This window comes from Gambusia affinis, linkage group LG11 (genome assembly GCF_019740435.1).
Source record: "Gambusia affinis linkage group LG11, SWU_Gaff_1.0, whole genome shotgun sequence".
In the NCBI taxonomy this organism is placed as follows: Eukaryota; Metazoa; Chordata; class Actinopteri; order Cyprinodontiformes; family Poeciliidae; genus Gambusia; species Gambusia affinis.
This window is the reverse complement of record NC_057878.1, coordinates 21,759,129-21,786,197: the sequence shown is the minus strand read 5'-3', so window position 1 is coordinate 21,786,197 and position 27,069 is coordinate 21,759,129. Positions and strand designations below refer to the sequence as shown.

General features: G+C 37.1%; 3 protein-coding genes across 4 annotated transcripts in view; 2 read left to right on the top strand and 1 right to left on the bottom strand.

Annotated features, from left to right (window-relative positions):
- dars1 (aspartyl-tRNA synthetase 1) overlaps positions 1–10,239 on the top strand; it is a 39,091-nt gene extending 28,852 nt beyond the window's left edge. The window contains exons 11-18 of the mRNA XM_044131876.1: positions 2,893–3,027; positions 4,700–4,847; positions 7,343–7,489; positions 7,728–7,770; positions 8,095–8,175; positions 9,231–9,342; positions 9,531–9,602; positions 9,673–10,239. Coding sequence (XP_043987811.1) covers positions 2,893–3,027; positions 4,700–4,847; positions 7,343–7,489; positions 7,728–7,770; positions 8,095–8,175; positions 9,231–9,342; positions 9,531–9,602; positions 9,673–9,764 — 830 coding nt within the window. The 3' untranslated portion in view covers positions 9,765–10,239. The remainder of the gene's footprint in view (positions 1–2,892; positions 3,028–4,699; positions 4,848–7,342; positions 7,490–7,727; positions 7,771–8,094; positions 8,176–9,230; positions 9,343–9,530; positions 9,603–9,672) is intronic.
- Positions 10,002–15,553, bottom strand: LOC122839872 (protein lifeguard 3-like). Of its 2 annotated transcripts, none has more exons than XM_044131877.1 (12): positions 15,439–15,553; positions 14,256–14,479; positions 14,088–14,155; positions 13,914–13,978; positions 13,748–13,801; positions 13,564–13,614; positions 13,439–13,478; positions 13,261–13,298; positions 12,457–12,544; positions 12,003–12,098; positions 11,818–11,871; positions 10,002–10,731 (listed from the first exon to the last, which is right to left on the bottom strand). In XM_044131877.1, exons 2-12 carry the CDS (start codon positions 14,464–14,466, stop codon positions 10,582–10,584), a joined length of 915 nt encoding a protein of 304 aa, XP_043987812.1. In that variant the 5' UTR covers positions 14,467–14,479; positions 15,439–15,553; the 3' UTR covers positions 10,002–10,581. The 2 variants fall into 2 exon arrangements, with proteins under 2 accessions (XP_043987812.1, XP_043987813.1); XM_044131878.1 differs by lacking the exon at positions 15,439–15,553 and adding an exon at positions 14,567–14,630.
- Positions 15,554–16,160: 607 nt separating this feature from the next.
- pnkd (PNKD metallo-beta-lactamase domain containing) lies at positions 16,161–27,069 on the top strand. Its single transcript, XM_044131545.1, has 9 exons — positions 16,161–16,359; positions 16,614–16,729; positions 17,881–17,993; positions 18,211–18,269; positions 18,423–18,515; positions 18,811–18,974; positions 20,513–20,599; positions 21,550–21,665; positions 24,513–27,069. The coding sequence occupies exons 1-9, from the start codon at positions 16,202–16,204 to the stop codon at positions 24,684–24,686; spliced, it is 1,080 nt and encodes a 359-aa protein (XP_043987480.1). The 5' UTR covers positions 16,161–16,201; the 3' UTR covers positions 24,687–27,069.

Genomic DNA, 27,069 nt, shown 5'->3' with positions numbered 1-27,069 from the left:
TTAAACATTAGGTATGACATGAGCAAAAGCGTCATTTTGTGTTTGCTAGAATATTATTTTGAAGATAATAGAAAGGTGACAGTTTTTCCAGAAACTTAAACAGAAAAGTGGTATGAAAATTTTAAGTCTCATTTTCCATGACCCATTTGTTGTTTATGGATTTGAGCAGCAGGTGGCCGATTCTTCAGACTGATTATTTTTATTTTATCTTGTTCATTTCTTCCCACCCTCAATCAGTAGGTTTTTTTTTTTCGCCTGAGATCAGTTTCTTGCTTATCAATCATCTACGTTGTGGTAAAAAGAAGCGAACTCTGTTCAGAATCATTTCCTGCAGAGCTGCTTGAAGTGTTGTAAAGGGTGAGAAGTCAGTTTTTTTAGGCTTATCAAGCCCTTGGTCATGACAGTGAGATAAGATAATCTGAGACAGAAAATGACTAACCTTTTAGATGCATAACCAATACACATAAAATAATCTTTCAACTATTTTCTTGCTACTTTAAAACCATAATTAATTCATGATCAGTAATAACTTTAAAGCTTGTTTTCTGAATGCAGCCTTGTTTTATAGTTCAGTGTGTGTTTGAGACCTTCAGTATTAGGGCATGAAACCATCTCTAAAATGTAAACAACAAAGTTTCAACAACAAATTATTTTTAGCCACACACGCACTCACACGTACACGCACGCACACCCCTTCACATACCACAATGCGAGGTGTGGAGACAGCAGTCAGAACCAGTAGAACCATTTCTCAACGGCCGGAAAAGACGGCTTTTGTTTGCCGTCTTTTTCTCTAAACGTTTCTGCAGGTGTCTACATTCACCTGCTGTAGACCAGAAGTTGGTTTATCTAAAAACATTTCAGATTTGATAGTGAATTTACATTTCGGTTCAGAATTCCAAGTGAGGGAAACCACTGAGACTTTCTGAGGTCAGAGCCAGGAGAGAGGCCACAAGCCAACCTGAGTGTCGAGGTATTCCTCCGCTGACAGCTTTAGAAAGGTCGGAGGTCGGACCTGCTGAGGTCCAAACTTGATTTCCAAAGGGAGGAGACACTGCAGTTGAAGGTGATCTGATCTGATCGACCAAAAGGGACATTCCTGGAGTTTTTCCAAGTATTGTTCTTCCAAACCTTCCCCGAGTCTGATATTGAGAATTGAAATTATGCATGAAAACCTTGAGTTCACAGTTCAGAGAGAGACATTGGTAGACAGCTGCATGAAGGTTATCCTCCTTCAGGTAGTTGAAGGGTAACACTTTATTGGATGGGTTGTGAATAAGACTGTCATGAAACCGTCATAAATTTTAAAAATTATGTAGCTTTATGTTATTAAAGCTAAAGTTTAATCAGTAATACTTTTATTACAAATTTACGTTAGATCATAATTTCTTGGTTGATGACAAATTGTCATAGCAAAGACATTTTGAATAATGTCAACTTTGTATTAAAGTGTCATGATTTGCCGATTGATACTTTATAACAACAGTAATAAATATTCATGTAGACTTACTCATGTTCATGACAGGTGTTATGTTTATGACAGTGTCATGACAGTTTTATACACATAAAATAAATAAAGTGTTACCAGTTGAAGTACCAACATTTGATGTTTGCTTTCTTTATTTTGTTTCTTTAGAAAATTCTACCAGCATAAACATCAGCTGGTCCAGTAGTAAACTCAAATCAGCTCAGAGAAGATAGCTGTTTAATTATTTTTTCTCTGTACTTCTGAATTCCTACCATCCATCCATCCATCCATCCATCCAGGTCGCCAGTCTGTCGCAGGGCTGAATTCCTACCATGAATAAGTAAAATATTCTTATTTGTATTCCCCCCCACCCAAAAGTGGATGCATTTATCTTTGTAATGTGGCTCACTTCCTGGTTCACTCATCATATTTCCATCAAATTGCTACGTATCTGTCTTGTTCAGACAGTCGAAGACACATTCACAGGGAATCACTAAACTCCATTGATTTTTAACATCTTCTAATTGATGCTTACATCGTCAGAGCCGCATCTCTGCTGGATCGAATGCTAACACGGATCTGTTGTGTTTTGGGCATTAGTTTTGATAGATTGGAGAGGTGATACATTTCATAATATGAGACTAATATGATTTTCTTTATAATTAAACTTGAGGCTCTATTAGTGTTCTGCACACTGGTGCTACCCGTCCATTATATGTAGATAAAGTTCTCTACCCTCTATGGATCTGGGTGTAGAGACATTTCAAGCAATCATGATTCATCATGTTTCCAGCTCTGATTTGGAAGAGCAGATATTTTCCAGATTATAAAATATTAGTTAATTGCTTTGAGACCTTTCTAGTTGGAACTCATCACTCCCTAATTTGATTTTATTTAACTCTTACAATTATTCCAGCATCAAATAGATAAATAGAAACCGTTGCTATGCTCACCGTCCTTTTGGACAGTGGAATCCCAGCTGATTTTGGGCTAGTTTGTCAGTCTCAATTTTAATTTTTTAGATATTTTTTGGCACAGCAGTGGTTCATACTTTCGAGTTTAGAATCCCTTTTATGCCGGGTTAATTTTTCAGTGAGAGTAAGAGGCTCAAAAAACACAAAAAGGTCTGAAATTTGTCAAACAGGATTAAAAAAAAGTCAAGGAACTTTGAATTGTCTTCAGACTACTTGAAAAATAGTTTCCAAGGAAAACTTGAAAACATTGCAGGGCATTTCTTTGCTCCTTTTAGGGAAAATATAAAGAAAATGTTCAAGAGTTTTGTAGAGTGCCATGCCTCAGGTAAGATTGGGTAAAGTTTTGAAAAGCACTCTCAGCCTTTGCAGGTCACAGTAATCTTTTTTTGCAGGTTGAGCTGAAAAAAAATCCTCCCATCACTCCTGAAAATTGTCTTTGCCCTTTCCTAGCTGCCAGCGAAGGTGGTGCGAACGTCTTCACAGTGTCTTACTTCAAATCCAGCGCCTACCTGGCCCAGTCCCCTCAGCTCTACAAGCAGATGTGCATCTGTGCTGACTTTGACAAGGTCTTCTGCGTCGGCCCAGGTAAAAGGGATGCCTCGCGTCTGACACCTTATGAGCTGGCAAAGTCCTCACGGGCATAATAGGAAAATGAGCAGCAGGAGTGTAATGAAAACAGTAGACCCTATTAACTGAGATGACACGTTTAAAATGGCTCCAAATGTGTTTAAGAATGTCAAAGTTTAACAGACATCCCACTGGTCTTGTAACTGTGGACAGAGCTTGTAGTTGGTCCGTTAGTGACATAAAGGGACTTGTAAAATACTTTTTTACACAGACTTGGGAGAACCTCATGCTTTGTAGCTGAGCAAATACTGCCACCATCTGATTAGGTGAGCAAACACTTAAATCGCTTCAATGAATGCATAGCTGGTTTTATACAAAGACGTTCTTATCTAAAACACTTTGTTTGATATATATTTAGGAAGCGAACACCACTCGGTGGATTGTGTTTTTCCCAGTTTCTCTGTGGCTGCACCTGAGGTATTAAAGGGCTCAAGATCGTTACTGCTTCTCAGGGATCATTGTGCTCGCTGCTGTTGCCGTAGTTACAGTCATGCAGGTTCGGTATAAAGAAGTGAGGTCAAATGTGCTCAAATATCTAAATGGTCAGAAGCCCAGCTTTGTTCAGCTTTAGCCCCTATGTCTATGGTGTGCTTTAGAAATGAAGCAAGAGGAAAAAACTGCAGTATGTGGCTGGTTGTTCAGGGAGGGAAATGAGCCGGTTGAAGATTTATCTCCACTGTCACGATACCGTACCTTGTAAAAGTCTTTATTCCCTTTAAACTTTTTCACTTTCAGTTATATAACTTCTAAGCTATTTGGGAACATTAGTGAACAAACTAATGTTAAGGACCAAGGAACACTGTCCTTAAGACAACTGATATCAAGTTGTAAAAAAGTTAAAGAAAGGCCTGTTTGCAAAGTATTATGTAGACTATTAATCAGAGAAGTAGCAAGGAGGAACGTCAGAGGAGTTGATTTGAAAAACAATCTCTCAACATAACAATTAGCTGAGCTCTCCACTATTCTGGTCTTCATGGAAGAGTGGGGGGGAAAAAAACGGGACATCGTTGAAAGAAAGCCATAAAGTTTTTCCTTAAGCCATGCAGGGGACACATCAAACATGTAAAAAGATGCTCTGATCAGAGGAGACAACAGCTGGACATTTTGACCTACATGCTAAAAACTTTGTGTGACTGGAAACTATTACAGGAGATTACACTGAACACACCATCACCATAGTAAACCATAGCATTATACTATGTGGATCCTTGGAATTGTGTGCTTTCCTTTTTTGAATAATGCACAGGTGCTGTTTCTGATTTGTTAGTTTGAGCCGATTGGTAAGAATTTAAGTCTCTAAAGTCCAGTAGAGACTTGGCACACAAAACTCAGCTGTATCTGTAGTAAGAGATGGTTTTATAAAATATTTACTCAGGAACTGTATATCACACTTTTAAAATTTATATTTGCAAAACGTTTCTTTTGTTTCCTTTAATAGTTATCCAATAGTTTCAGTTCTACGTACGTAAAGTAAAAATTAACATAACTCTTAATCCACATTTATTTTACCCTTTTCTTCCTTAAGATCCAGTCAGGTTGCATGTTAGTTCTGTCATTTTTAACATGTGATTTCTTAAAACTGTTTCTGCTTCTCTTTAACTCCTTTTGATGTTAAATGTCCGACGTTCAGTTTTCAGGGCAGAGGACTCCAACACTCACCGTCACCTGACTGAGTTTGTGGGTCTGGATATTGAGATGGCCTTCAACTACCACTACCACGAAGTGATCGACTCCATCACTGACACCATGGTGCAGATATTCAAGGGCCTCAGAGACAAGTAAGAAGTCAGACAGGATATTTACCAAGTCACAGTTAGATGTGCTTTAAAAGGTAATAAATGTGCTGGGAAGTGATGGAAACTTTGTTTATTCAAGCTGTGGATTGTGTCCAAAGATTACACATAATGCTACTTTTTATTCACAATGTTTTTGTATGAGCATAAGTATCCCAAGCTGAGTTGGATCCCAGAAACCTGAACACAACAGAAAACTGGGTTAATAAATTTTACATATGTTTGCTTAAATATTTCATTATTCGTTTTCACAAAGGGAGTATCGACTCTCTTGTATCTTTACTTTCTAAATCAAAAGAAACTAAGAAAAATGTTTTTTTACACATTAAGAAAACATACAGATGAAAACGTATATTCACATATACTGTATAAAAGTGTAGAAAACCATTTTTCATCTCTCTCTATTTATTACATCAGGCTATACATTTGTTTTAGGTCAGTGGATTACCAGAAGATTACTATTTACTAAATACCAGAAAAACAAGTGAATTTTCTTTTTTCTTTGTTCAAATTCAAACGTTTATATACACTAAGGACTCTTTTGAAAAAAAGGCCAGGTGGTGATACTAAAGCTTTGTAGACTGAATAATTCACAACGTTTGGGTTAAATGAAGACACACCTGCAGATTTATTCAACATTCAACAACATTCTGCCATCTGTGACTTAATGGGAAATTAAAATCAACAGTCCCAGATACCTGAAGGAGCCATCATGACCGGGGTCATATGTAATGGCACCCCTGACCGTTCCTGTAAAATTTCTTACTGGGATCTAACTGATCTCCCAGTAAGAAACTGTTCAGATTTTTGAAAAACAATCCATGACTTCATGTTTCTTTGGATTCTAATTATAAATAATAAATAAAACACAGTTTCTCTTGGCCTCTTTTCAAAATGAGTTGAATCATTTTTCAAATATGTATGCAAATGATTGTATCTATTTTTGTGTGTTTTATTTGTTAAACTAAAACAAAAGATGATTTGGAAGACAAACGGATCCAAAATAACATGTTAAGCCAGTTGCACCATGTAATATGATCCATATGATGTGGCTTTACTGCCTCCTAGTGGTGGAAATCAATGCAGCAAGAAGCCAAATCAGAGAGTAAATATCATACACATAAAGCCCTGCAGCATTTCTGTCAGTTGGTGCGTTGCAGTAAAAGGAGAACACAATAAACAATAAAGTCCCACTTCATGTATTACAGATTGAAGCATCTGTCTAGGGACAGTTGGCTCCATCAGGGTTCTATACCGACTAATGTAGTTCAAGTTGCCTTTGTTGGTTTGTTTTACCTTATGACTGTTGTTCCTCTTTTCTTTCCTCAGTTCAGTTTGCTACTTCTGGTCTCATGACTTCCCAGACCGTTTCCTTTGACGTATTTTGCTTATTCTGAGCGCTCGCTCCGGCTCTAGAGCAACTCATGACTGTTGTTTTCTGGAAACATCAGTCATCACATGCTGTTTAGACATAATTTAAAAAAGAATATTTATTAGTAGATATAACAGTTAGCATCTGATTCATGTTTTTTGTGTCTATGGAAATAGTGAGGGATTTTAATTTCTTTACAATCCCCTGTTAAAAAAATACTTTGAGAACCATTGGAGTTTTTCACATGTTGTGACATTACAACCACAAACTTTACGTGGAAAATTAGTACAAAACAGGGTATGAAGGTTGAAATAAAAGGAAAAAAATATGTTTTCTTGATCTTCATTCATTTGTATTCAGCTCCTTTGAGTCAATACAATGTTGAACTACTCATTGCTGAAGCCTTTTGGCTGTAAATCTAATGTACAGCTCTGGAAAAAATGAAGAGCCCACTGCAGTGAACCTCATTGAAAACCTCATGATTATTCCACCAACTATTGATTTCTGAACTCTTCCCGAGTTAAAACATCAGTATTGTTGTTTCTAAATTAATATGAACTTGTTTTCTTTCCTTTTTTTTTGAAGTCTGAAAGCACTGCAACTTTTTTATTATTTTGACCATTTCTCATTTTCTGCAAATAAATACTAAACTTTTGCTTGGACTTTCAGAGACATGTTGTCAGTAGTTCATAGAATAAAAGAACAATAATCATTTTACTCAAACATTTACCTATAAAGAGTAAAATCAGAGAAACCGATAATTTTAAGTGGGCTCTTCATTTTTTCCAAGCTGTATTTGCCCATTTTGACAATGATATATCAATTCAATATACTGTGAATTTAACATCAGCAACACCATCCCTACAGCATGATGCTACCAATACCACTGTAAACCAGGGAGATAATGTGTTCAGAGTGATGTGCAGTGTTTAAATTTGATGATAAACAAAAACATGAGGTGTACTAAAACTAAAGTCTACTGAAAAGATTGTTTTCTTTTAATGTGATGAAACAACCTAATTTATTCCTGCATTATATATTTCATGTTAAAACTTTGAAAATCAGTGAATGATGAAATTAAAAATGTTTGCTGTTTTTTCTGCTTCAGCTTCCAGACTGAGATTCAGACGGTGAACAAGCAGTTCCCCAGCGAGCCGTTTAAATTCCTGGAGCCCACGCTGCGGCTTGAATACACGGAGGCCTTGGCCATGCTGCGCGAGGCCGGCGTGGAGATGGGAGACGAAGATGACCTGAGGTCAGGTTACGTCACACACCCTCTGCACGGGATGCCATGTTTTGTCAGATGGTTTAATTTGAAAATACAGAAGTCAGGATTTGCTTTAAGGAACTCGATGTTTATGTAATTCTCGTGATAAGACCAGTTCTCCTGAACTCTTTCTTGTTGAGCAGGAAATGAAAGAATTTGAAAGTTGTGTGAAAGTTTTTGCTGATAGTAAATAAAATGTTTTTTGATGTTTTTTGTTATTCTGCAGCACTCCTAATGAGAAGCTGCTGGGTCGTCTTGTCAAGGAAAAGGTTTGTAGAGTTTAATCCAGTCCTCAAAGGCCGTTGTTCTGCAACCTTTTTGGGTGCATCCCCGCTCCAACACACCTGAATCAAATGGACAGTTAATGATGAGACATTTGCTAAACTTGCTGACATGCCAAGGAGTTAATTAAGGCATTTAATTCTGGCCTGCTGCTGGAGCAGGTAGGCATCCAAAGGTTGCAGGACTGGAGCCGCTGGTCACTGCCATATTTAAATCCAAAAATAAAAATGCTTTACTCAAGATTTGGTTCCTTTTGCTTCACTTTTATGCAACTAGCTGTTTTTCATAACCATTGTTTTTTTTTCCCACAGTATGATACTGACTTTTATGTGCTGGACAAGTACCCACTGGCTGTTAGGCCTTTTTACACGATGCCGGATCCAAACAACCCTGTAAGTTTCTCAAATACACAAAACACTTAAACACTTGTCATCTAAAAGGCAAAAATATGTAATAACAAATCGGCTTCCATACATTTTTAGAGGGAAGTTTTCTGGCAGACCTCTTAAGCTCCATAAATTAAAAATGACTGATATTTTCTTACTTTTAGAAAGCTATTTTATTGAAATCTTTCTTGCAAAAGTATTAATAACCTTTTATATGTTGTTACTTTATAACCACTGACTTCTTTTCATGGCCAACAAAATATAAAACAATAGAAAGAATTTAAGAAATGTTAATTCTTTTATATACAAAGAAATGTTTTGAAATGTGATATTCTGGACGTCCATTACTCATACTTAGCACCAATCTGACCTTTAATACTGGAATGGTAAATGGATTGTAGTTGTTGAAAGAAGCAGAGCAAAGATGCTCTGGACACATGGGATCAAAATTTAACTTTGTTTTTTCCTTTCATGCCAAATGCTGCATGTGGCAGAAAAAAGACAAATTTCCCTGGTCTCACCACTGGGATGCTTTTCTTCGGCTGGAGTAAAGAAACTGATCAAAGTCAATGGAGATAAATACAGAGCAGACCTGGAAGGAAACCTTCCAAGGTCCAATAGTTTACAGCTGCATTAGAACAGTCTAGTCAAACTCCCGACCTAATTCTAGGTGTGAATCTGTGGAAAAAAGTTTCAAAATGCTCCAACTATAGATAAAGGTTGTTTTACATTTCATTAACTCAGAGTGGATGAAGTCAAACGGAGAAATTTTCAGGGGGTTTTTGGTTGGGGAACAAAAAGTCCACTTGCATTTCACTTCACAATTATATAATATAAGTTGATGCATCATAAAAAATCTGCATAAACCACACTAACATTTGTTTATGCAGTGAAACTGTGAAGCAGGTCGAGGTACAAAGACTCATTTAACCCTAATTAATAATCAGAAAGTTGTTTACTTAACTGTATATAAGACCTTATATACTTGGTGTAAATATTTGATGCTGATTTCTATTAATTAACAGATAACATGATTTTTTTCTGGGTTTTCTTCCAACCAGAAATACTCCAACTCTTATGACATGTTCATGAGAGGAGAGGAGATTCTGTCTGGGGCTCAGAGAGTCCACGACCCTCAGCTGCTGACCGAAAGGGCTCTGCATCACCAGATTGGTAAGAAGCAAGCTTAGACGTAAACGCATTTACAGAATGTATTTGAAAGGATTTGTCTCCCTCTACAGACAAATGGCAGGTATTACAATAGCAGAATGTGAAAAGGATGGGGAGCATTTGTGGAGAAAAAAACAAAATGTTTAATGTGCTTCTTTGTAACAATTCTGTTTTTTTTCTGATTATTGTAGATCTGGAGAAGATAAAGTCATACATCGACTCATTCCGATATGGAGCTCCCCCACATGGTGGAGGAGGGATTGGTAAGAAGCTTTTTTATCTTTTTTACTGGATGCTGGATCTGGTGAGTTACCAACCAACCCTCCCTCACAGGTCTGGAGAGAGTCTGCATGCTGTACCTGGGTCTCCACAACGTGCGTCAGACCTCCATGTTCCCCCGTGACCCCAAACGTCTCACACCCTGAGCACAGCACCTTGTGGGAGAATCCCATATCTACCGGACTCAAAGGTGTAGGTGGCGGAGATCACAACTAATCCACAATCTAGAAAGGGGGCAATGAGTGGGATGTAGCTCCACCCCCTGTTTCTAACAGGCTGATAGAAGTTTATCACTAAGAAGAATGAAGCAGTTGTAATCGAAGGTGCTTTATTGATTTGTGTGCATAGTTTTCTAACAACTAAAAACAGACGTGTTGAAGAGGGAAGGAAGGGCCAGAACACTCCCAGAGGAGGCTGCACACGTTTAATTAATCTTCTAATTAACAAGGGTTTTCTAGGGGTTAATTATGTGGATTGAACAACTGTAACACAAATCAGAGTCCTTTGTATTACCAGAACAAACATTAAGTATAATGATTGTGGTTTTCAACAGTTTGCCTGTAACTAAATGTGTTTTATAAGTAATTAATGGGAAATAAAAATGGCTAATTAAAAGAAAAATGTTTTTGTTTCTTGCTGGGAGCTGAAAGAACATAAATTACCAAAATAATAATTAGGTTTGAAAGGATTGATAATTCAGATACATGTTTTTTTTTTTTCTTATGTACATAAATATTACATCATAAATAAGTGCCTCTCTTCACTCATACTTGGCTCCAAAGAGAGCATCAAAGTGCTTCAGTGTTACAAACATAAATAAAACTATAATAAAGTTTACATAATGGTGAATAGGTTTTACACAAAGTACTTTTTTGATTGGTGCGCATGCATACATGTGACTTTGTTCCCCAAAATACTCTGTACATTCAGGATTTTCTGATAAAATGTTGCTGGGTGATTGCTTTACTCGGTTGCCGCTCCGCTGACTTGCAGGATGAAGAGGAAGATGTGAACGATATCAACGTAGAGAGAGAGCGCTCCGTAGATGTACTCCTCTGGGCTGATGGCCAGCTCCCGATTCCCGATGAGAAGCTGAGTGTTGTAGACTAAAAACTAAGAAAAGAGCAGAAAACAAGTTTCACATGAAGAATCTGAAACGTTTTAGTGTTAACGTTTTTTTTTTTCAGTGGGCGTCTCGTGTTTTAAGGAAGCTTAATGAACAAGAAGACCAAGAAACAGCAGGCAGATCAGGCATTTAGTTGTGGAGAAATTTAAAGCAGGGTTAGCTTTGAACATTTCAGAGAACAAGCACTTAGGTAGACTGCAAAACTGGTTCACTCTCAGCACAGTAACTTTGCTTTTCTCTAAAACTGGACAGAGAAGATGGATGGTGCTAAATACAGGAAAATCCTAGAGAAAACCCCAAAATAGATGACACGTTGGCATGACGACAACCCTAAACAGACAGAACTACAATGAAACAGTTTAGATATGCTGGTGCTGGAATGTCTCAGATAAAGTCTAGAGCAAAACTTAACAGAAAATTTGATAGAATGTAAAATTTACTCTTCACAGACACTGTCCATCCAGTCTCGCTGAGTTTGAGGTATTTTACAAAGAAGAATGGGCAAAACCTGAAAGATGTGTAGCAGCAGTTGACCTGATGCCACCTGTCAATCAGTCCAGTGGGTTTGTCACAATTTGTCCCGAAGTAAACAGCTCTTAGCTGGAGGAACTAAATCTCAGATAAAGTGTCAGGGTTTATCTTTAGGAATGTACTACAGTCATAGAGATTTGGTGAGAAAACGGTTAAACGTTGTCAGACTGGAAGATATACATTTTAAAACAAATTATTCCCTTTACTTACATTTTAGCTTTTGCTACTTTGTGCTATTTTATCCCACAGAATCCCAGTATATTAAACTTTACACTTCACAAGTCATAAATCCTTTTCAAGCACAGTTCTAAACACTGTTCACCAATTTCATCAATAAGCATTGATTCTGTGAGAAATTCTGGTTATTTGGAAATGAAACATTGCATAAAAATAGAGTTGCACTGTGCTGCAATTCCTATAAAAACAACAAACGTGCTATTTACCTCTTCTCAATATAGCTTGAAACCAATTTGCCTTTTGTTACCGAACCATACAGAAACACAAAGCTGAAATGATTTGAAATTATGTCAGCATTCACTCACCAGAGTGTAAATGATGGCTCCGATTGCAGCATAGAGCATGTGCAGCCAGGGGACCTGTTGAGTGACATAAGAAAGGCTCTCTAAATGTGAAAATTGGTCACACATGTACACCCCTGTTGAGCTGATGCAGAAGCTCACACAGAGAAGCAAGAATATATTAAAGGACTTGACCAAAGAGTCCTCACATATTGGAAGGAGAGGACGATGGATGTAACAATCCCAATGATCATGAGCAAAACAGCAGCTATGCAGAGAAATCCCCCGCAGGAGGTGAAGTCCACCTGTGATTAGAAACAAGTCGTTAAAAGGATGAAAGGGAGGCAGAATATGCTTCAAGCCACACATAAAGGAGCAGTGAAAATATATTTTCTCTTTTCTTTTTAGGTTTCTGAGTGAAGTTACATTAAAAAAAAAAAAGAAAGAAAAAGTTGGCTCGATGTGCCATGTACTGTCCAAAACATGTAACTTATGTATCTGGAGTTGCATCAGATGGGATTCACATCAATGTTATAAATATTTAAAGGAGCTCAGTGCCCCATTGTAACGTGAGACAAAGGAGTTCTTTTACACTGACAACAAAGACATCCTCTGACAAGCCACTGACTGCTGAGCTGCAGGAGAAAAACCATTTTCAGATACCTTCGTCTGGAAGCAGAACACTGTCACGGCTATGCACACTACTCCTGTTATTCCCATGGCGATTATCACTGCTTTGGTTTCATAATAGCTGGAAAAACAGAAATATACAGATTTAAATATAACATTTTGCCACGTTCCAACCACAAACTTCAGGGCATTTTATGTAGATTTTGTGTGACAGAAAGCAGAAGATTATTATTTGCTTTCCAATTTTATTACAAATAGAAATTTGACGCCTTCAGCTAAAATCCAGTGGAACCAATGAAACTGAAACTTTTCAACATACATGCAAAACACTGCATCAGCCTGAACCAACATCACTGTGAAACATGGTAGTGGCAGAATGATAATATGGGCATGCTTTTCAAACTCAAAGAGCTAATCACAGTTGATGGAGGGAGATAAATTCAAGACAATCCTGGAACAACCACAGACATGGTTGGGAGGATCCAACCTGACCAACAACAGAATGATTTAGATCAGCACATGAATCCACGTGTTAAAATGAGATAATGCAAAAGGGAATCACTGGGAACTTCTCCATTCAGTCTGACTGAGCTTGAGTATTTTTTAAAACAACATTTGGCATTACATACACCCAAAGGATGGTAATTGCAAAAAAAACTGTGGTTCCTAAAAGGCCTGATTGAGAAAAACTGCATGGCGCAGCACACTTCCAAGATTTTTACTTCTTCTACTTTGTGTTGATCTTTTTTTAATAAAACACATTGAAGTTTGTGTCTATAACCTGGCAGAATGTAAAAAAAAGTCTTGTGCAGTGAATTCAGGTGTTCAAAAACAAACCTTGAAACTGTTCCAGCCATATAAGACAGGGCAACAGTCTGCAAGATAAAACACGACAAGATGTTTTTTGTTAATTAAGAGCTTGTCTTATTCTTTCACCTTTACTTGCTGCCAGTCTTTGGCTCAAGCCCCAACTCCTCACCCAGGTTTTGGCTTCAGATTGAGGAGAAATACTTACAAATATTCCCAGCAGCACCAGATTCAATGGAAAACGCCTCCTACACAGAAAATGAAAGAAAATAATGTGATGTCTTTCAAAACACATAATAATTTTTGATTATTTGGACATGATCCTTGTTTTACCTTGGCTCTTTGCAGCATATGAGAATGCAATACACCAAAAAGAAAACAGCACTATGGAGAAATAAATCAGGAATGTGGTTCTGTTTGGCTGACTGTCAAATGTTATAAAAGTTTCATTTTTTTTACAATAAAATTTGACATTTTTGTTAAAAGTTTAGTTACTGTTGATGGAAAGTAAACTCACAAAGAAGCCCAGTAGATTGCTGGGTATTGGGTGACAAACATCTTCACTGGGTCACTGTGAAACCATAGACAACAGGGTCACCAGAGAGCCCAGCAATGCTTTCTTTTATTCAGCCGCACTAAACAGATAAAAGTGGTATTCTATTGGACTGAACAGGGAGACTTACACAAATGTAAAGACACCAACGACTGCAAAGGTGAACGCAAGCTGCACAGTCAAAATCAAGTAAACCTGTCCACAGACATGGAGGTTAGATTAACAGTGATTACTGACACACTGAACAACAGAGGAACAGTTTGAGACCCTGACCTTGGCGAAGAGAACAAAAGAAAGTCCTTACTTTTCTGATGAAGGCATGTCGAACGGACGTGCTTTCCCACTGGTCGCTGAAAAAGTCATCCATTTCTCCTGCAGAATGGAGAATTGCAAAAAAGGCAATTTAAGCTTCAGAAGTTAATCTGAATTCAGTAGAGGTGAGTGATGAAAGTCTGTGTAAGCTCCTGGGAACCTGGGCTGGACGCAGACAGTCCTGCTGACAGAGTGGGGATGGGCATGACAGGCGGAGGGAAGCCGGGGCCTGGACACATGCCGGGACTGGGGCTGTAGGACGGCGGAGGGGGAAGAGGGGCGCCATGTTGTGCCTGGAAGGGGTAATTATTAAACTTAGGATCCTTCAGGGAGTCCTCATAGGATGGAGGAGAATCGGTTTTAGAAGACATTTCTCTGGACCACCTTAAAAAGAAAATTAACAGAATTATATGAGATGCATTTATGCACTAATGACTGTAACTTATGCTGATCAGAGAATACTCTGAGTACCAAGGTAATGATTACTGTGTGCTTGTAATGTAGAGCAATTCTCATATAAATAAGTGGAATAGCAACGGCATCGCACATGCTAAAACACATAGACTGACATAAGAAAAAAAGTTTAAAATGTCTACTTTAGTAAATAAATTATTTCTTATTATTGTTAGATAGGTCAAAACAATGGAAACTTAACTGTGTTACGAAGAAATGACACAAAAATTACTGTACAGTGATTTGAAAATAAATTTTAGTCACAATATTTGTTATAAAACCAAAATAACAGCAAGCCAAATAAAATTAAATAGATAAGAACATAAAACTTAATTAAACAAACAATTAATTTAATAAATTAATTAATATAACAAATATCACAGAGAAAAGGTTTTAGTTTGCTTTTAAAACATTAACACTAAGATGCCCTCAGATCTCCAGGAACGCTGTAACCAAGATGAGGGCAATAATAAGATATTGATGAACTTTAGTTCTTATTGGCTGTATTAAGAAAACCTTCTTTCCAGATAACTTGAGGACATTGGCAGTAAAAAAGAAAAAACTAATAGAAAAACTTTAATATTGATTCCAAAAAAACAAAAGTTCACCTTCTGATTACCTTAACCATTTTCAGGATTCTTGCTGCTGACTTTTAAAGTAACTCCATTTTTTATTTTTTAGGAGTACAGGATAGCGATATATAGCCAGTAATATCACCACAATGTTTAAACTAAAGTTTGCATTGATGACTTAACTTTAAAAGTCTAGTAATCCAGTATTATTATCACAAAATGAACAGGTAATCTGAGAACATGGTTCTAATTAAACTCCCCAGCGTATCTTAGTTTAGTCTGAATATACCTGAATAAATGTGAAAAATAGAATCTTACCTTTCTTGGTCTCAGCCTGTGATGGGAGCAGAATGCCCCTCCGTCCTCTCTGCTTAATGACTGTCATTGTTGGAACAAGTCTTCTGTGTAACTGGATATGCTCACTGAAACTCACACTGCTGCTTCAGAGAAAGCATGCCAACTGGTACACAACTATTACCCCCATTGTTTACTTGATCAGAATGCAATGAAATGTAAAGACAAAAATTAAAAAAGGAACAAAATTTGAACCTCAAGTTTAACTTTTATTTCCAAAATGTTTTCGTTGTTATTCTTTTCCCATAATTATAGTTCTGTTCTGGGCAAAAGTTTAAACATACTCACATGATGGGTGTGAATTTGTTTTGTTATTATTATTATTTTTATTTTTGTCATATTGACGTGTAACTTAATATAACAAAAGCAAAGAAAACCCTAGCTCTTATGTTACTTCAAAAACAGAGGAAATACACAATTATTCTTAAATTATAAATTTAAGTATAGTTGAATGTAAATGTACATGCATTTTTTTTCATTATTTCAACTGTAAAAACAAGAATTAACAGTAGCATTTCTTATTTTTATTTCCTCTGCCTTATTTTGATCAGACAACTAAATTCAAATTATTTTTTTATTTTTTTTATTGCAAACAAAAAACATATGAACAACATAGAACGTTAATAATTACATATACGATATCAGAGGGCTTTACCCATAAATTCCCCAAAGGCACGCTGTCCCATCACGTTGACGTCATCACGTTGAGTTCAACGCACAGCAGGCTATGGCGCTTCCTGACTGGATAGTAACATCGTTGGTCGCTGCATCTTTTTTCTGTTTCTTGTGTCTATTTTTTCGGTACAGACGGACCACGTTGGCGTTTTTCAGGAAGCCACTGAACAGGATAATGGCTCGAACAGAGAAGCCGCTGTTCCGAATCGCGTTAGTACAACTTAAGTTATCAGTTTTCAGTCCGTGTGGCTTAGCGACATGTATTGTTTTGATTGCTGTTGGTAGCAAGCCTACATTTTCATTTAAATTTGGGATGCCGAAAACGTTGTTTACGTGCTAATGAATCAACTGTTTGTCAAAGTAAAAAAAAACAAACAAAAAAAACATACGCATATTTTGTTTATCTTTGAGCATGGTAACAAAAATAAAAAGCTGGGGTTATTGTTTTTGTCTTTTTTTCCCAGATATACACTCTACACAAGGACCAGGCTGGGTTATATGTACTACAAGAGGCAAATGAGGAAAGCCAGGGAGAATTATCCTGCTGGGCATTCCACAACTCATCCTATGGAGCTCAATGGTACATAGCACCGATGGACATTCAGGGATTATTCACATGCAACCACTACTGCAGCGTATTTTAATAGGATTTTATATGATACACTGACATAAAATGAAAGAAATTATTTTCCTAGCAAAAATCTGAAAAGCGCTCCATCTATTTGTATTTTTTTCACTTTACTCTGACTCCTCTAAATAAAATCCAGAACAATTAATATTCTTCTGGAGTGACTTGAAAAGCCCACTAGTCAAAAATACAAAGAATTCAACACAACTGTGAACGAAGACCTGGCCGCTCATGTAAACTCAGAGGCTACCCCAGGGGTTTTTAAGTAGCTTCTGGACATTTCCCCAATGGCTAAAAATGATAACCAACAAGTATTTTTATATGTAGATATAATAACAGCAGTATTTTCATAGACACTTAAAGTAACTTAATATTTCTAGATCTATTTTTCTTGCCATTAGGTTGGAAACCATGTGCCTGTGGTTACATAATTTTTGATAAATATCAACATCTCCATAAAAGAAGAGGCATCCAACCTCTTTTCTTTTGTGTTTGTCTGTGTTTAAGTTTAAATTAAATGTTGATATAACTCATTTAATTAAGGAATTATTGTGGGTAGTGATGGCTATGGGTAGAACAATCTCCTGTAGCGGCCTGTATTACAACAAATTTGAAGAAACCTCTGACTGAAGTCACTCTGTTTTTCTATGACAGTCTCGCAAATTGAATTTTCTAGTAGACATCAAATCATAATAGTTTTTTAAAGGTTTTTCTAAAGGTTCTGAAAAAAACTTTGCAGTAATAATCAAGTTTTATTTAGCTTGACTGTGGGCTTAAATAGCCAAATTGTAAAGGTTGCAGAGATCCCTGTGCATACTCATATATGAGTGGCTGCAAAGTTACACATAATTGCACATAACCATGAACCTACATGATGGCAGCATCCTGCTGTGATGCTTTAAAAAAAGGTTCACCTTCCATCAGAATAACAAACAAAAACAAAATGTTGTATTCTTCAGAATAATGTTGTAAATGTTTGTGTTTACAAAAGGTTCAGCTGGTATACATTGTTCTGTAAGCTTCAGCAGGGAAGTCATCTTATTTTCCACGTATTTATGGATTTTGTGTGTATTCTGATCTGTCTTCTTCTTGTTTGTCCACAGGTATAAAAATAATTCCCGTCTCAGTTTTGTCTGACAACTACAGCTACCTTATTATTGACACGGCCTCCAGTGTTGCAGTTGCTGTCGACCCTGCAGACCCTCAGACAGTTCAGGTGAACACATCAGCTGTCATTTCTTGTTAATGCAGAAGTGTTTTGACACCTGAAGCTGTGTTCTCGACAAATGTGGGAAGTATACTTTGTCAGGTTCCTGGTAAAATCTCCAGTGATGAAATGCTAAAGTAAAAGCATTTGTTATTAGATAGTTCTCCCAGTTTACATGTAAATGGCACACTGTGTTGATGTTGGGTTTTTTTTAATAACTTTTCAGGCAGTGCTTGAAGAAGAGGGAGTAATGTTAGAAGCTATATTATGTACCCACAAGCACTGGTAAGTATCTGGTAATTTTGGTAAGCATACGTTTAAGTATATATATATTTAAAACTTATTTTCAGCAACAAAATAAATCTAAATTAAATAACTTTTCAGATGTGTGAGTTCTGGCTGTTTTCCAAAGGCCTTTATCTTCTCTTGTATTTTCAGGGACCACAGCGGGGGCAACAAAGGTCTGAAAAGGCTTCACAGCTCCTGTCATGTGTACGGAAGCGCAGCTGATAACATTCCTGGCCTCACACAGTAAGTACCAGCCTGCACGGGCAGCACACAGACTTTCAAAGTTTGCCTTTTACTGTAATGAGTCGTGTCTTGTTCCCTCCGTCAGCGCTCGCAGCAGCAGCAGCTGACTTCACAGTAAATTATCACGCAGCGATAAACTGTTCTTGTTTGTCTTGCGGGGGTTTATTTGAAATCGTAGGTCGTGCTGAACGACTTCCTGTTTTCTTTTTCTAGCTTTTACTTTTTTCTAATTACGTTAACGGTAATCAGGATTAGTTTTGTGGACATCAGTTTGATTTATTTTTGTTCTTCCCAGCCCACTCTCACACAGAGACACAGTAAATGTGGGTCGGTTGCACTTTAAGGCCCTGTTCACCCCTGGACACACCGTGGGCCACATGATCTACCTCCTGGATGGGCCGGCAGTCGGTTCCCCCTCCAGCCTCTTCTCTGGGGATCTGGTGTTCCTCTCAGGATGTGGTCAGTTTCACGTCTTTTTTAATAAATGCTTGCTAGTTTCTGTTTAAAGATGTTCAAAGCCTTAACATTTATTTTTTTATCATCTGTTATCTTTTATTTCAGTGGCACATTGGCTTGAGTTCTAGTTTCTTTGCAGTTGTTCTGACAAACCTTTTGGCCCTGAATAATTCCTTACAGTAGGGTTGTAATATAGTCTGAAAAGTAAAACATTTAATTATTTTATGGATCTGCTTAAGTATTAAAAAAAGGTGAGTATGAAAAAACATGGTTTTTCCAGACTTTATTTCCTATCCCTTTGCATAAAAGCTGTTTTCCTTCCATTCTTTCCTCCCTCCCTTATGTTCTTGCTTCTTTTCCTTCTTTTCTTCCTTGTGGTCTTTTTTTCCTTATCTTCCCTTTTTTCTTAATTTTCTTGTGTCCTTCCTCAGATCCTTTCTCGAGGCCTTCCTTCCTACCTTCTTCAAGTCCTTGGGTTCCTCAATCCTTTCCTCTCGCTTCTTTCTTGCTTTGTTTCATTTTTCTGTTTTTCTTCTGTTTGCGTAAATTAATGTAAAGTCTTGAAAAACTCTGGCAAGTCAATAATTATTTTTAAATTTAGACTTAAATTACATCAGAGTGTCTTGAAACTTTTAATTTGTAATCCAATGCATGCCATTCCCCTGGGGTTTAAATACGACGCAACACATTTCTGTTAGACACTTTCAGAAATGGAAAAGACATGTGTTAGTCTTTATAAGTCACAAGTTGGCTACAGAAAGTAGCTGCTTGTCAAAACTTGTTTATATCTAGAGTCGGAGCAATAATTTAAAACTTTAAAACAACAAGTGGAACTGTGACAAACCAGTTGTCACATTTATCTTGCTCTCACACATTGTGAAGTAAACATGGAGGTGAAGTAAACCTCTACGGCTCTCTGTCGGAAAACTGTAGCAAACCGTTAGATGCTTTCTACATACCAGCCAGTTTTCTGTACAAATGTTAACGACACTTTAACAAGACTTTAACTGGACCAAATGAAGAGCTTTTTTTTCACCTGCATACTCTTTTATTGGTTTCCTTTTTGCCTTTGGGTGATATTCATCATTATTTCCTCAACTTGTGTTGAACAAGTTAAGACATGGGTCAAAGGAAAACAGGGAAGATTGTGCAATGCTGAAAAACATCAATTTCACAACAAGTTAGGTCAACTGGAAACAGGCCAGCTGTTGAAATAAAAGTGACAAAATGCAAATGGTAGGCTTTGATTTTGTATTTCTTAATACTTTACTGTCATTTTTGAACGATACCACTTGTTGCACCCATTAGGTTCAATGTTTTTATCTTTTTTTTCAGATTGTCCTTTTCATTTGCACATTTCTTTGAACTGTACTGTATTTTTTTCTTATGGTGTTGAAAAAATTGTCTTTACTGTCCCATTTGCTTTTGTACACATTAATTTTCCCTCTAAAAGAGACAATAAAGGACATTTCTATAATTTTTTTGATAAATACTCTGTATACATTTACTCTAACATGATGATTTGAACTTAATGTTTTCAGGGAGGATGTTCGAGGGCAGTGCCACAACAATGCTCTCCTCTCTGGACACAGTCGGTTCCTTAAGTGATGATACTTTACTGTGGCCAGGTATGCAAACTGCTTCAACTGTCAGACAGAAAAGCTTTTTTTTTTTTTCAAACTTCAGATTGTAAACTATAGAAACAAGAGTTCTTACAAAGTCATAAACTGTTTGGAAATTTCAGCTTTTCCCAGGTCTGAATAGATATTTAGAAATGTATTTCTTTCCATACTTTATTTCCTTTTATTGTCCTTTCTGTCCTTCTTTCATTTCCTTCCTTTTTTGCCCTTCCTTCTGTCCTTTTTTCCTTTCCTCCTGGTGTCTTTTTTTTCTCCTTCTTTCCCTCATGTTTTCTTTTTTACCTCTTTTGTGGCCTTCCATTCTTCCTTCCTCATGTCTTTCCTTCTTTTCTTCTCATGTCCTTCCTTGTGTTCTTCCTACCTTCTTTTTTGTCTTTGTTTTTTCTTTGATTCCTTCTGTCCATCCTTAAAATTACATAAAGAGTTGAGAAGTCTAGAAAAGTGTTGAATTGTTGGCTGAAAACCGATCAGATTAAAGTTACACTGTTTAGTTAATCCGTTCATTTCCCTCATGTTGTCATTCAGAAGTGTTTGTGAAGCAAACTATAGACAGTTTGTCCTGCTTTTAACAGTAAACCATTTAAATTATTCTGATTAAAGTATGTTTTTTTTAGTCGAGTCATGTTACGACAAACACTCGATAGCAGTTGCTGTTACCATGGGAACAGCTAGTTCTTAGGTTTAGGACTTTATCACATATTCCTTAATAATGATTTTTGATAACCACATTTTAAATAAAACCTTGAACTGTGAGAGTAAAAAAGCAAAACACAAGAAATCTAAACGTTGGAAATAGTTCTTCTCAGCTCTGTAAATGTCTGGTTCCTGATTGTTTACTTTACGTTTTCTCCTCTTACTGCCCAGCATCAATCCCCTGACGGCTAAAAGCTTTAAAGTCTCATTTACATGCAGTGAATTTTCCTCTGACGACCCCGCAGGTCATGAGTATGCAGAGGACAACCTGCTGTTTGCTGCTGAGGTCGAGCCACACAACGCTGCCAGAGAAAACAAATATCAGTGGGTGCTGCAGCAGCGAGGCCAGAAGCTTTGTTCGGTGAGAATGATATTTTGCCATTGTTATGCTCCTCAAGCCCGCCTTCCCGGAAAGGACTCGTGTTGTCCTGCACCCGGGAAACAAGGCTTATCGCTGCATACGGTTTACATGCTGTCAAAGCCTGGTCTGCACACTCCCGTCACCCCTCCTCCCTAACCTTCCAGGCTTACTGTAGCGCTTCATCTGTGATGCTCTCTGCAGCTGGGCAAAGGCTCTCGGTTCAGGTCTTACCTGGAATTTAGATTGCTTTTTACCTCTTATCAATACAGCATGACTGCAGAGGCTGTTCCATTAGTTTTTACCTCCCGGAGTTTTGTCAACCTCCATTTCCAAAATACAGCGTGTTGCAAAAGCGTTTGCACCTCTTGAACTTTTGTGTATTTGATCACCTGCATTCCATATTGCTTCATTTTTCTTTAATGTGGGCAAGGTGGATGAAAACGACTTAACCAATCAGACGCAGATCAGGAAATTGACTCAAAAAGGAAACATCTGTGTGGAGCGCTACCAGTGAAAATCCAATCAGCAACTGAATTTTATTGCGGGAAAATCTGTTGCAAAAGAATATTCTATTATTTGAATACTCTATCGATTATTATTATGATTAATAGAGTAATCGGGAAAAAAAAATCTCTCTCTCTTTCTTTTTTTCAAAGCTCTCTCTCTCTTTCTGGGAGGGGAAATGCTGCTGTACTCCAAGCATCACACCAGTCGATTTAAGAATGCTTATTGGTCCCCTAAAAATCGATAAAAACTTGGAAAATTTGACATTATGCAGCTAGCACTGAACACAGTGAGCGCGCTGCCCAACACAAACAATGATCCGGCCGAAACGCGATGTGCGACATAATGAAACATAATTTAACGAAGCTTCGAGGCAGATAAATTTTCCTTTAGGAATTTTAAGAATCGAGGTAGTCGAATCACTCGAGGAATCATTCCAGTCCTAAATCAGAGTAGAAGGAGGCTGAGGACAAATGCATGCCACAGTTTTCATGTTTTTATGTAGAAAGGCCCGTTTAAAACAATCATTTCTGTTGTGTATAACATAAGAGCTCAATAAAATTTTAAGTTTTTGTTGGTAATATTACAGAAATTTATCAAAAAAATATAAAACCGTACGAATATTTTAAGAAGCAGCGCATGGAAAGATTTTCTATTTCACATTGTCTATACAGTGGGCAGTTGTTATTGGAGAAAAGCATGAACACATTTAATTACGGTATAGGTGTGACATTGTGTGAAAGCTAATTGGCCCATTATTTTCCTGTTCATGAAATAAAATCCCTACTATGCTACAGCTGGATCCTGTCATCAGAGGACAGTGTTCACTCGTTTCTAATCCCAAAACAGAGCAGCTTCATGGTAACGTATTCCGTTCCAGGTGTTATTGGCTCCTGATTCGGGAATTTCTTTTGGAAAAGAAAGTCGCATCTGACTTCAGACAGGCGTTTTGGCTTTTCATGGAAGGGAAAGGCCAGGTGTTACTAATAAGATTAGCATAGACTCCAGTGTATCCATGTGTCCTCTAAGCCATGGCAGTGTAATGGTGAACCAGTACGAACGGCGCCAGGACTCTGACACTGAAGCAGCCTAATGAGATTCAGGCTCTGCTCATGTTTTCTGTTTGTGGCTGATTTTCATGAAGCCGCATGTCTGTTATGCAAAATGTATTCATAGCTTTTCTCACTTTAAAACTGCAAACTTAAATGTATTTTTGAGGAATTTTATGTCACAGACAAACACAGAGTTGAGCATAGATGGGCTGTAAGTTTCCATACATAGAAAAAATAAGCATTTTATATTGGACAACCGTTTTTACTTTTGTGGGACTCTGTGTAATCGCTGCATGTCTTGGACCACTGCATGGTTGATCTACAACATTTCCTGTTTTCTGAAACTTGAAAATAAGTTTTGCCAGAGTGTCGTGTGTGTGTGTGTGTGTGTGTGTGTGTGTGTGTGTGTGATGCTTGTTCCATGTTTTCTGTTAAAGTTTTGTGCAACCATGAGACTGCTTCCCAATCCAGCCATCAGTATGATTTCAATTCTTTGCTCTTTTGTCAAACACATCTTGTTGGGTATCTGAAAAATAAAAGAAATATAAATTTTACATTCTCCTATGTATGTAAACTTATGGCCCACTTTGTACATGTTTTTTTTAAAAGATTTGCATACTTCAGGTTCTCCAGCATCAAGTAATTTTGGAACACAATTGTCACTTCCATTGCATCAAATATTTAGATTTGTGTCTGCCTCTTTTGCACATCTAGAGATCATAATATTATTCATCTTAGCCTTTGAGCAGCTTCCTTGACATATTCCTCCACATATTTGCTGAATTGCAATGGATTTAATTAAGGGGTACCAAAGGATGCTGACTACAGATGCACATTTTTTGGGGGGGGGGGGTAAAATGGAAAACTATGTATTTTTTTCCTCTCATTTTCATAATTATTTATGACTTTGCGTTGGATTTTCACATGGAATCCTTTTAAAATATACTGAATGTTGTGGCTCTGCCTTTACAAAATCATTAAGAATACTTTTGCCAGGAGGTGAATGAATGAATTCTGGTAAGTAATGATTATTCAGAAATATTTTTTAATACCCTTGATACATATTCTTCAGCTACATAAGTCACTTTGGGGTCCAAATATTTCAGCTGCAAAAATGTATGAATACACAAAGCAGTATTCGAATTGGGTCAGACATCCACAAATGTGAATCTGAGCTGATTTTCAGCTGCAGAAATCCTTTGCTGCATACATTTCCTTTCTGCCAAAAAGAGAACAAAGTGATTGGAGCTTTCTGACATGGAGTTGTTTTTGTCATGCACTTCATTGTCAGAGCCCCTCCACCATCGGGGAGGAGAAGCAGTACAACCCTTTCCTCCGCAGCCACTCTGCAGAGCTCCATCAGGCTCTGGGCATCCAGCAGTTCCTGGACGAAGACTGGACCCAGTTCAGGGCGCGGGTCTTAGAGGAGCTACGGAAACGGAAAGACCTCTTCAACAGGAAGTAGTAAAGCAGAGGACTGCACTACATAACGGACAAACCAGTTTTTTGGTTCGAAAATTTATGAATGGGCATTAAGGCATTTTGAGCTGAATCTGTGACCAATAGGAATAGAAGTCCATCTTTATTATTTAATAGTAACATATTAGTTCTTTTTTCCTAGGATTGTAGTCTAATGATAAATTTGTTCCTGTTTAGAGTATTGCACTTTCCTCTTATATTATCATACACATAATAATACACGAAATGTAGACCTTCAAGAATAATGTTTGGTCATTTTACAAATAGGTACAATCAGTTTTCTGCTTTAAGTAGTTTAGCCTGTTTTGAATTGTTAAATAGTTAGAACTCTTAGGACTTTTTGCTAATAATAACAAAATACACAAGTGTCCATACAGACCTTGTTTAACAGTCCAGCAGTGTGTTTCTGACTGTTAAAAGTTTGGGAATTAGCATGTGTGCTTTTTTTATGTAAACTTCAAAGGTAATGGTGAATTTAATTTAACAAATCCAGTGATGGGGTTTTTTTGTTGGTATTTTTCCCTTTTTATAGTGATAGTTTGGATTTTTCTACAGTTTGATTTGAGCCAAATGGAAAACCAGTATTTCCTTGCTAAAGGTTTTTTTGTTGTGTGCTCATCAGTGAATATTTGCTTTTTGCTTTTCAGCTGTGTCCATGTTGGAAGCTTGTTTTTTTTTAAGAAGGGGATGTGTGAAATATTTCCAAGTTGTCAGTGTCTTATCTGCAGTAGACGGGAATCAGAAATTTCCCAGGGTGGAGAAGCACAAAGAAACTGTGACAAATGGGGTAAACTATAAGCTGGATGAGGACACAAGAGGCGATGGGGTTAAAGAGCTGCAGTAATATAGGATGACTTCGACTCCAGGTTTTGTATATATTTTTGCCAGGGGTGGCAATAAGTGCGGAGCATGTGGTAGCATGTGCTCAGTTCTTCTGAAACTTTATAGTGATTTCACTTTTACCAGTTGAACACTTGAGTCCTCATGCTGGATCTTGACTTGCATACTACACAAATTTTCCACCTGTATCATCTGATCTCCCATTACTCTGATCGCTGTTAACTGCAGGTAAATACTTTTCCTTTTCTCACTTGTAAGAAAACAGAAGTAATATTTTAGATCTTAAAATGCTTCACTTTATGAATGTGAACAAAAATATGTGAAGGTATTGTGATCTAAATTCTGTCCTCCTACTGAACTATCATTGAAGGGAACATTTTGCACAGCAGCATGTAGAACTGAGACTGCATTTAATATGAAGACTGGTGTTAAAACAAACAGGATTTGCAGTTAAATGTTCCAAGTGAGTTAAAAACAAAAACGTTATTGTGATCAGTGTTTCTCTTTGAAAGATGAATCTTCACTGAATCGACTGAAGGAATGTTTTACCAGTTTAAAACTGTAGATACTAAACTTATTCATGTTAATAAATAAGGGTAAAATGATAAATATTTTGGTACTGAACCATTGCGGTACAGATTTAATTTGTGGCTATATGAAGTCAGATAAAAAAATATATATATTGACCACTTATCCAGAAGAAGATGGATATAAACGTTTATCACTTTCGGGTTGATTAAACTGCGAGTAAAGCACTCCACACCAAACCAATGCAGGAATGACTGATAATAATGATGTACAAGTTAAAGACTAGGTTTCTTGATTTTAATGAACAGTTTACAGAATTAGTTTTCAGTGATATAACGACAGCGGATGAGGAGTGATGCTGTATGGAAAGAAATGTCCTGAGAGCAAGTTCATAAGTATTTTATGCTGGTGTTTGGAACCAGCTGACATAAACGCCTCTGTTGATGGCTCTTGAACAGCGCCATCTGCTGTAACACCACTTGAGTAACTGTTGCCATTGAATTATTGTTATGCTGCACTTATGCATTAGACAATATTCAGTTTTGTACTGAATGTTCATTTGTATAATATTGAGGCCAAATAAGTCAAAACAAACATTTTTGAATGCGATTTTTATTCTTTTTTTTTATGTTAAAGTGACTTTGTCTGCTACTTTGGGGACCTATCACTGCTTGGGCTGATTTTATATTTCTGTGTTTCTTTATGAGGGTTATTTTATGTTTAAAGTGAGTCAAAGCAAAACCACTGCATTAAAAAAAAAAAAAAAGAAATGTAACTGTTGTCCGTTATTTGAACCAAACTCAACCAGAAACAGTTATGTACATATCTTTGGCTTTCATGACCACTTCACCCTAAATATGAAATACCTTAAGGGATAAATTATGCTGTGACAAGAGCTGACTTATGAGCGACCTCCCTGTTAGCACAATAGTGATTTACTAGTGTGAAACTATCAAATCTTTGAGAAATGTTCAATAAATATTATTTTTATTGTTTCTTTC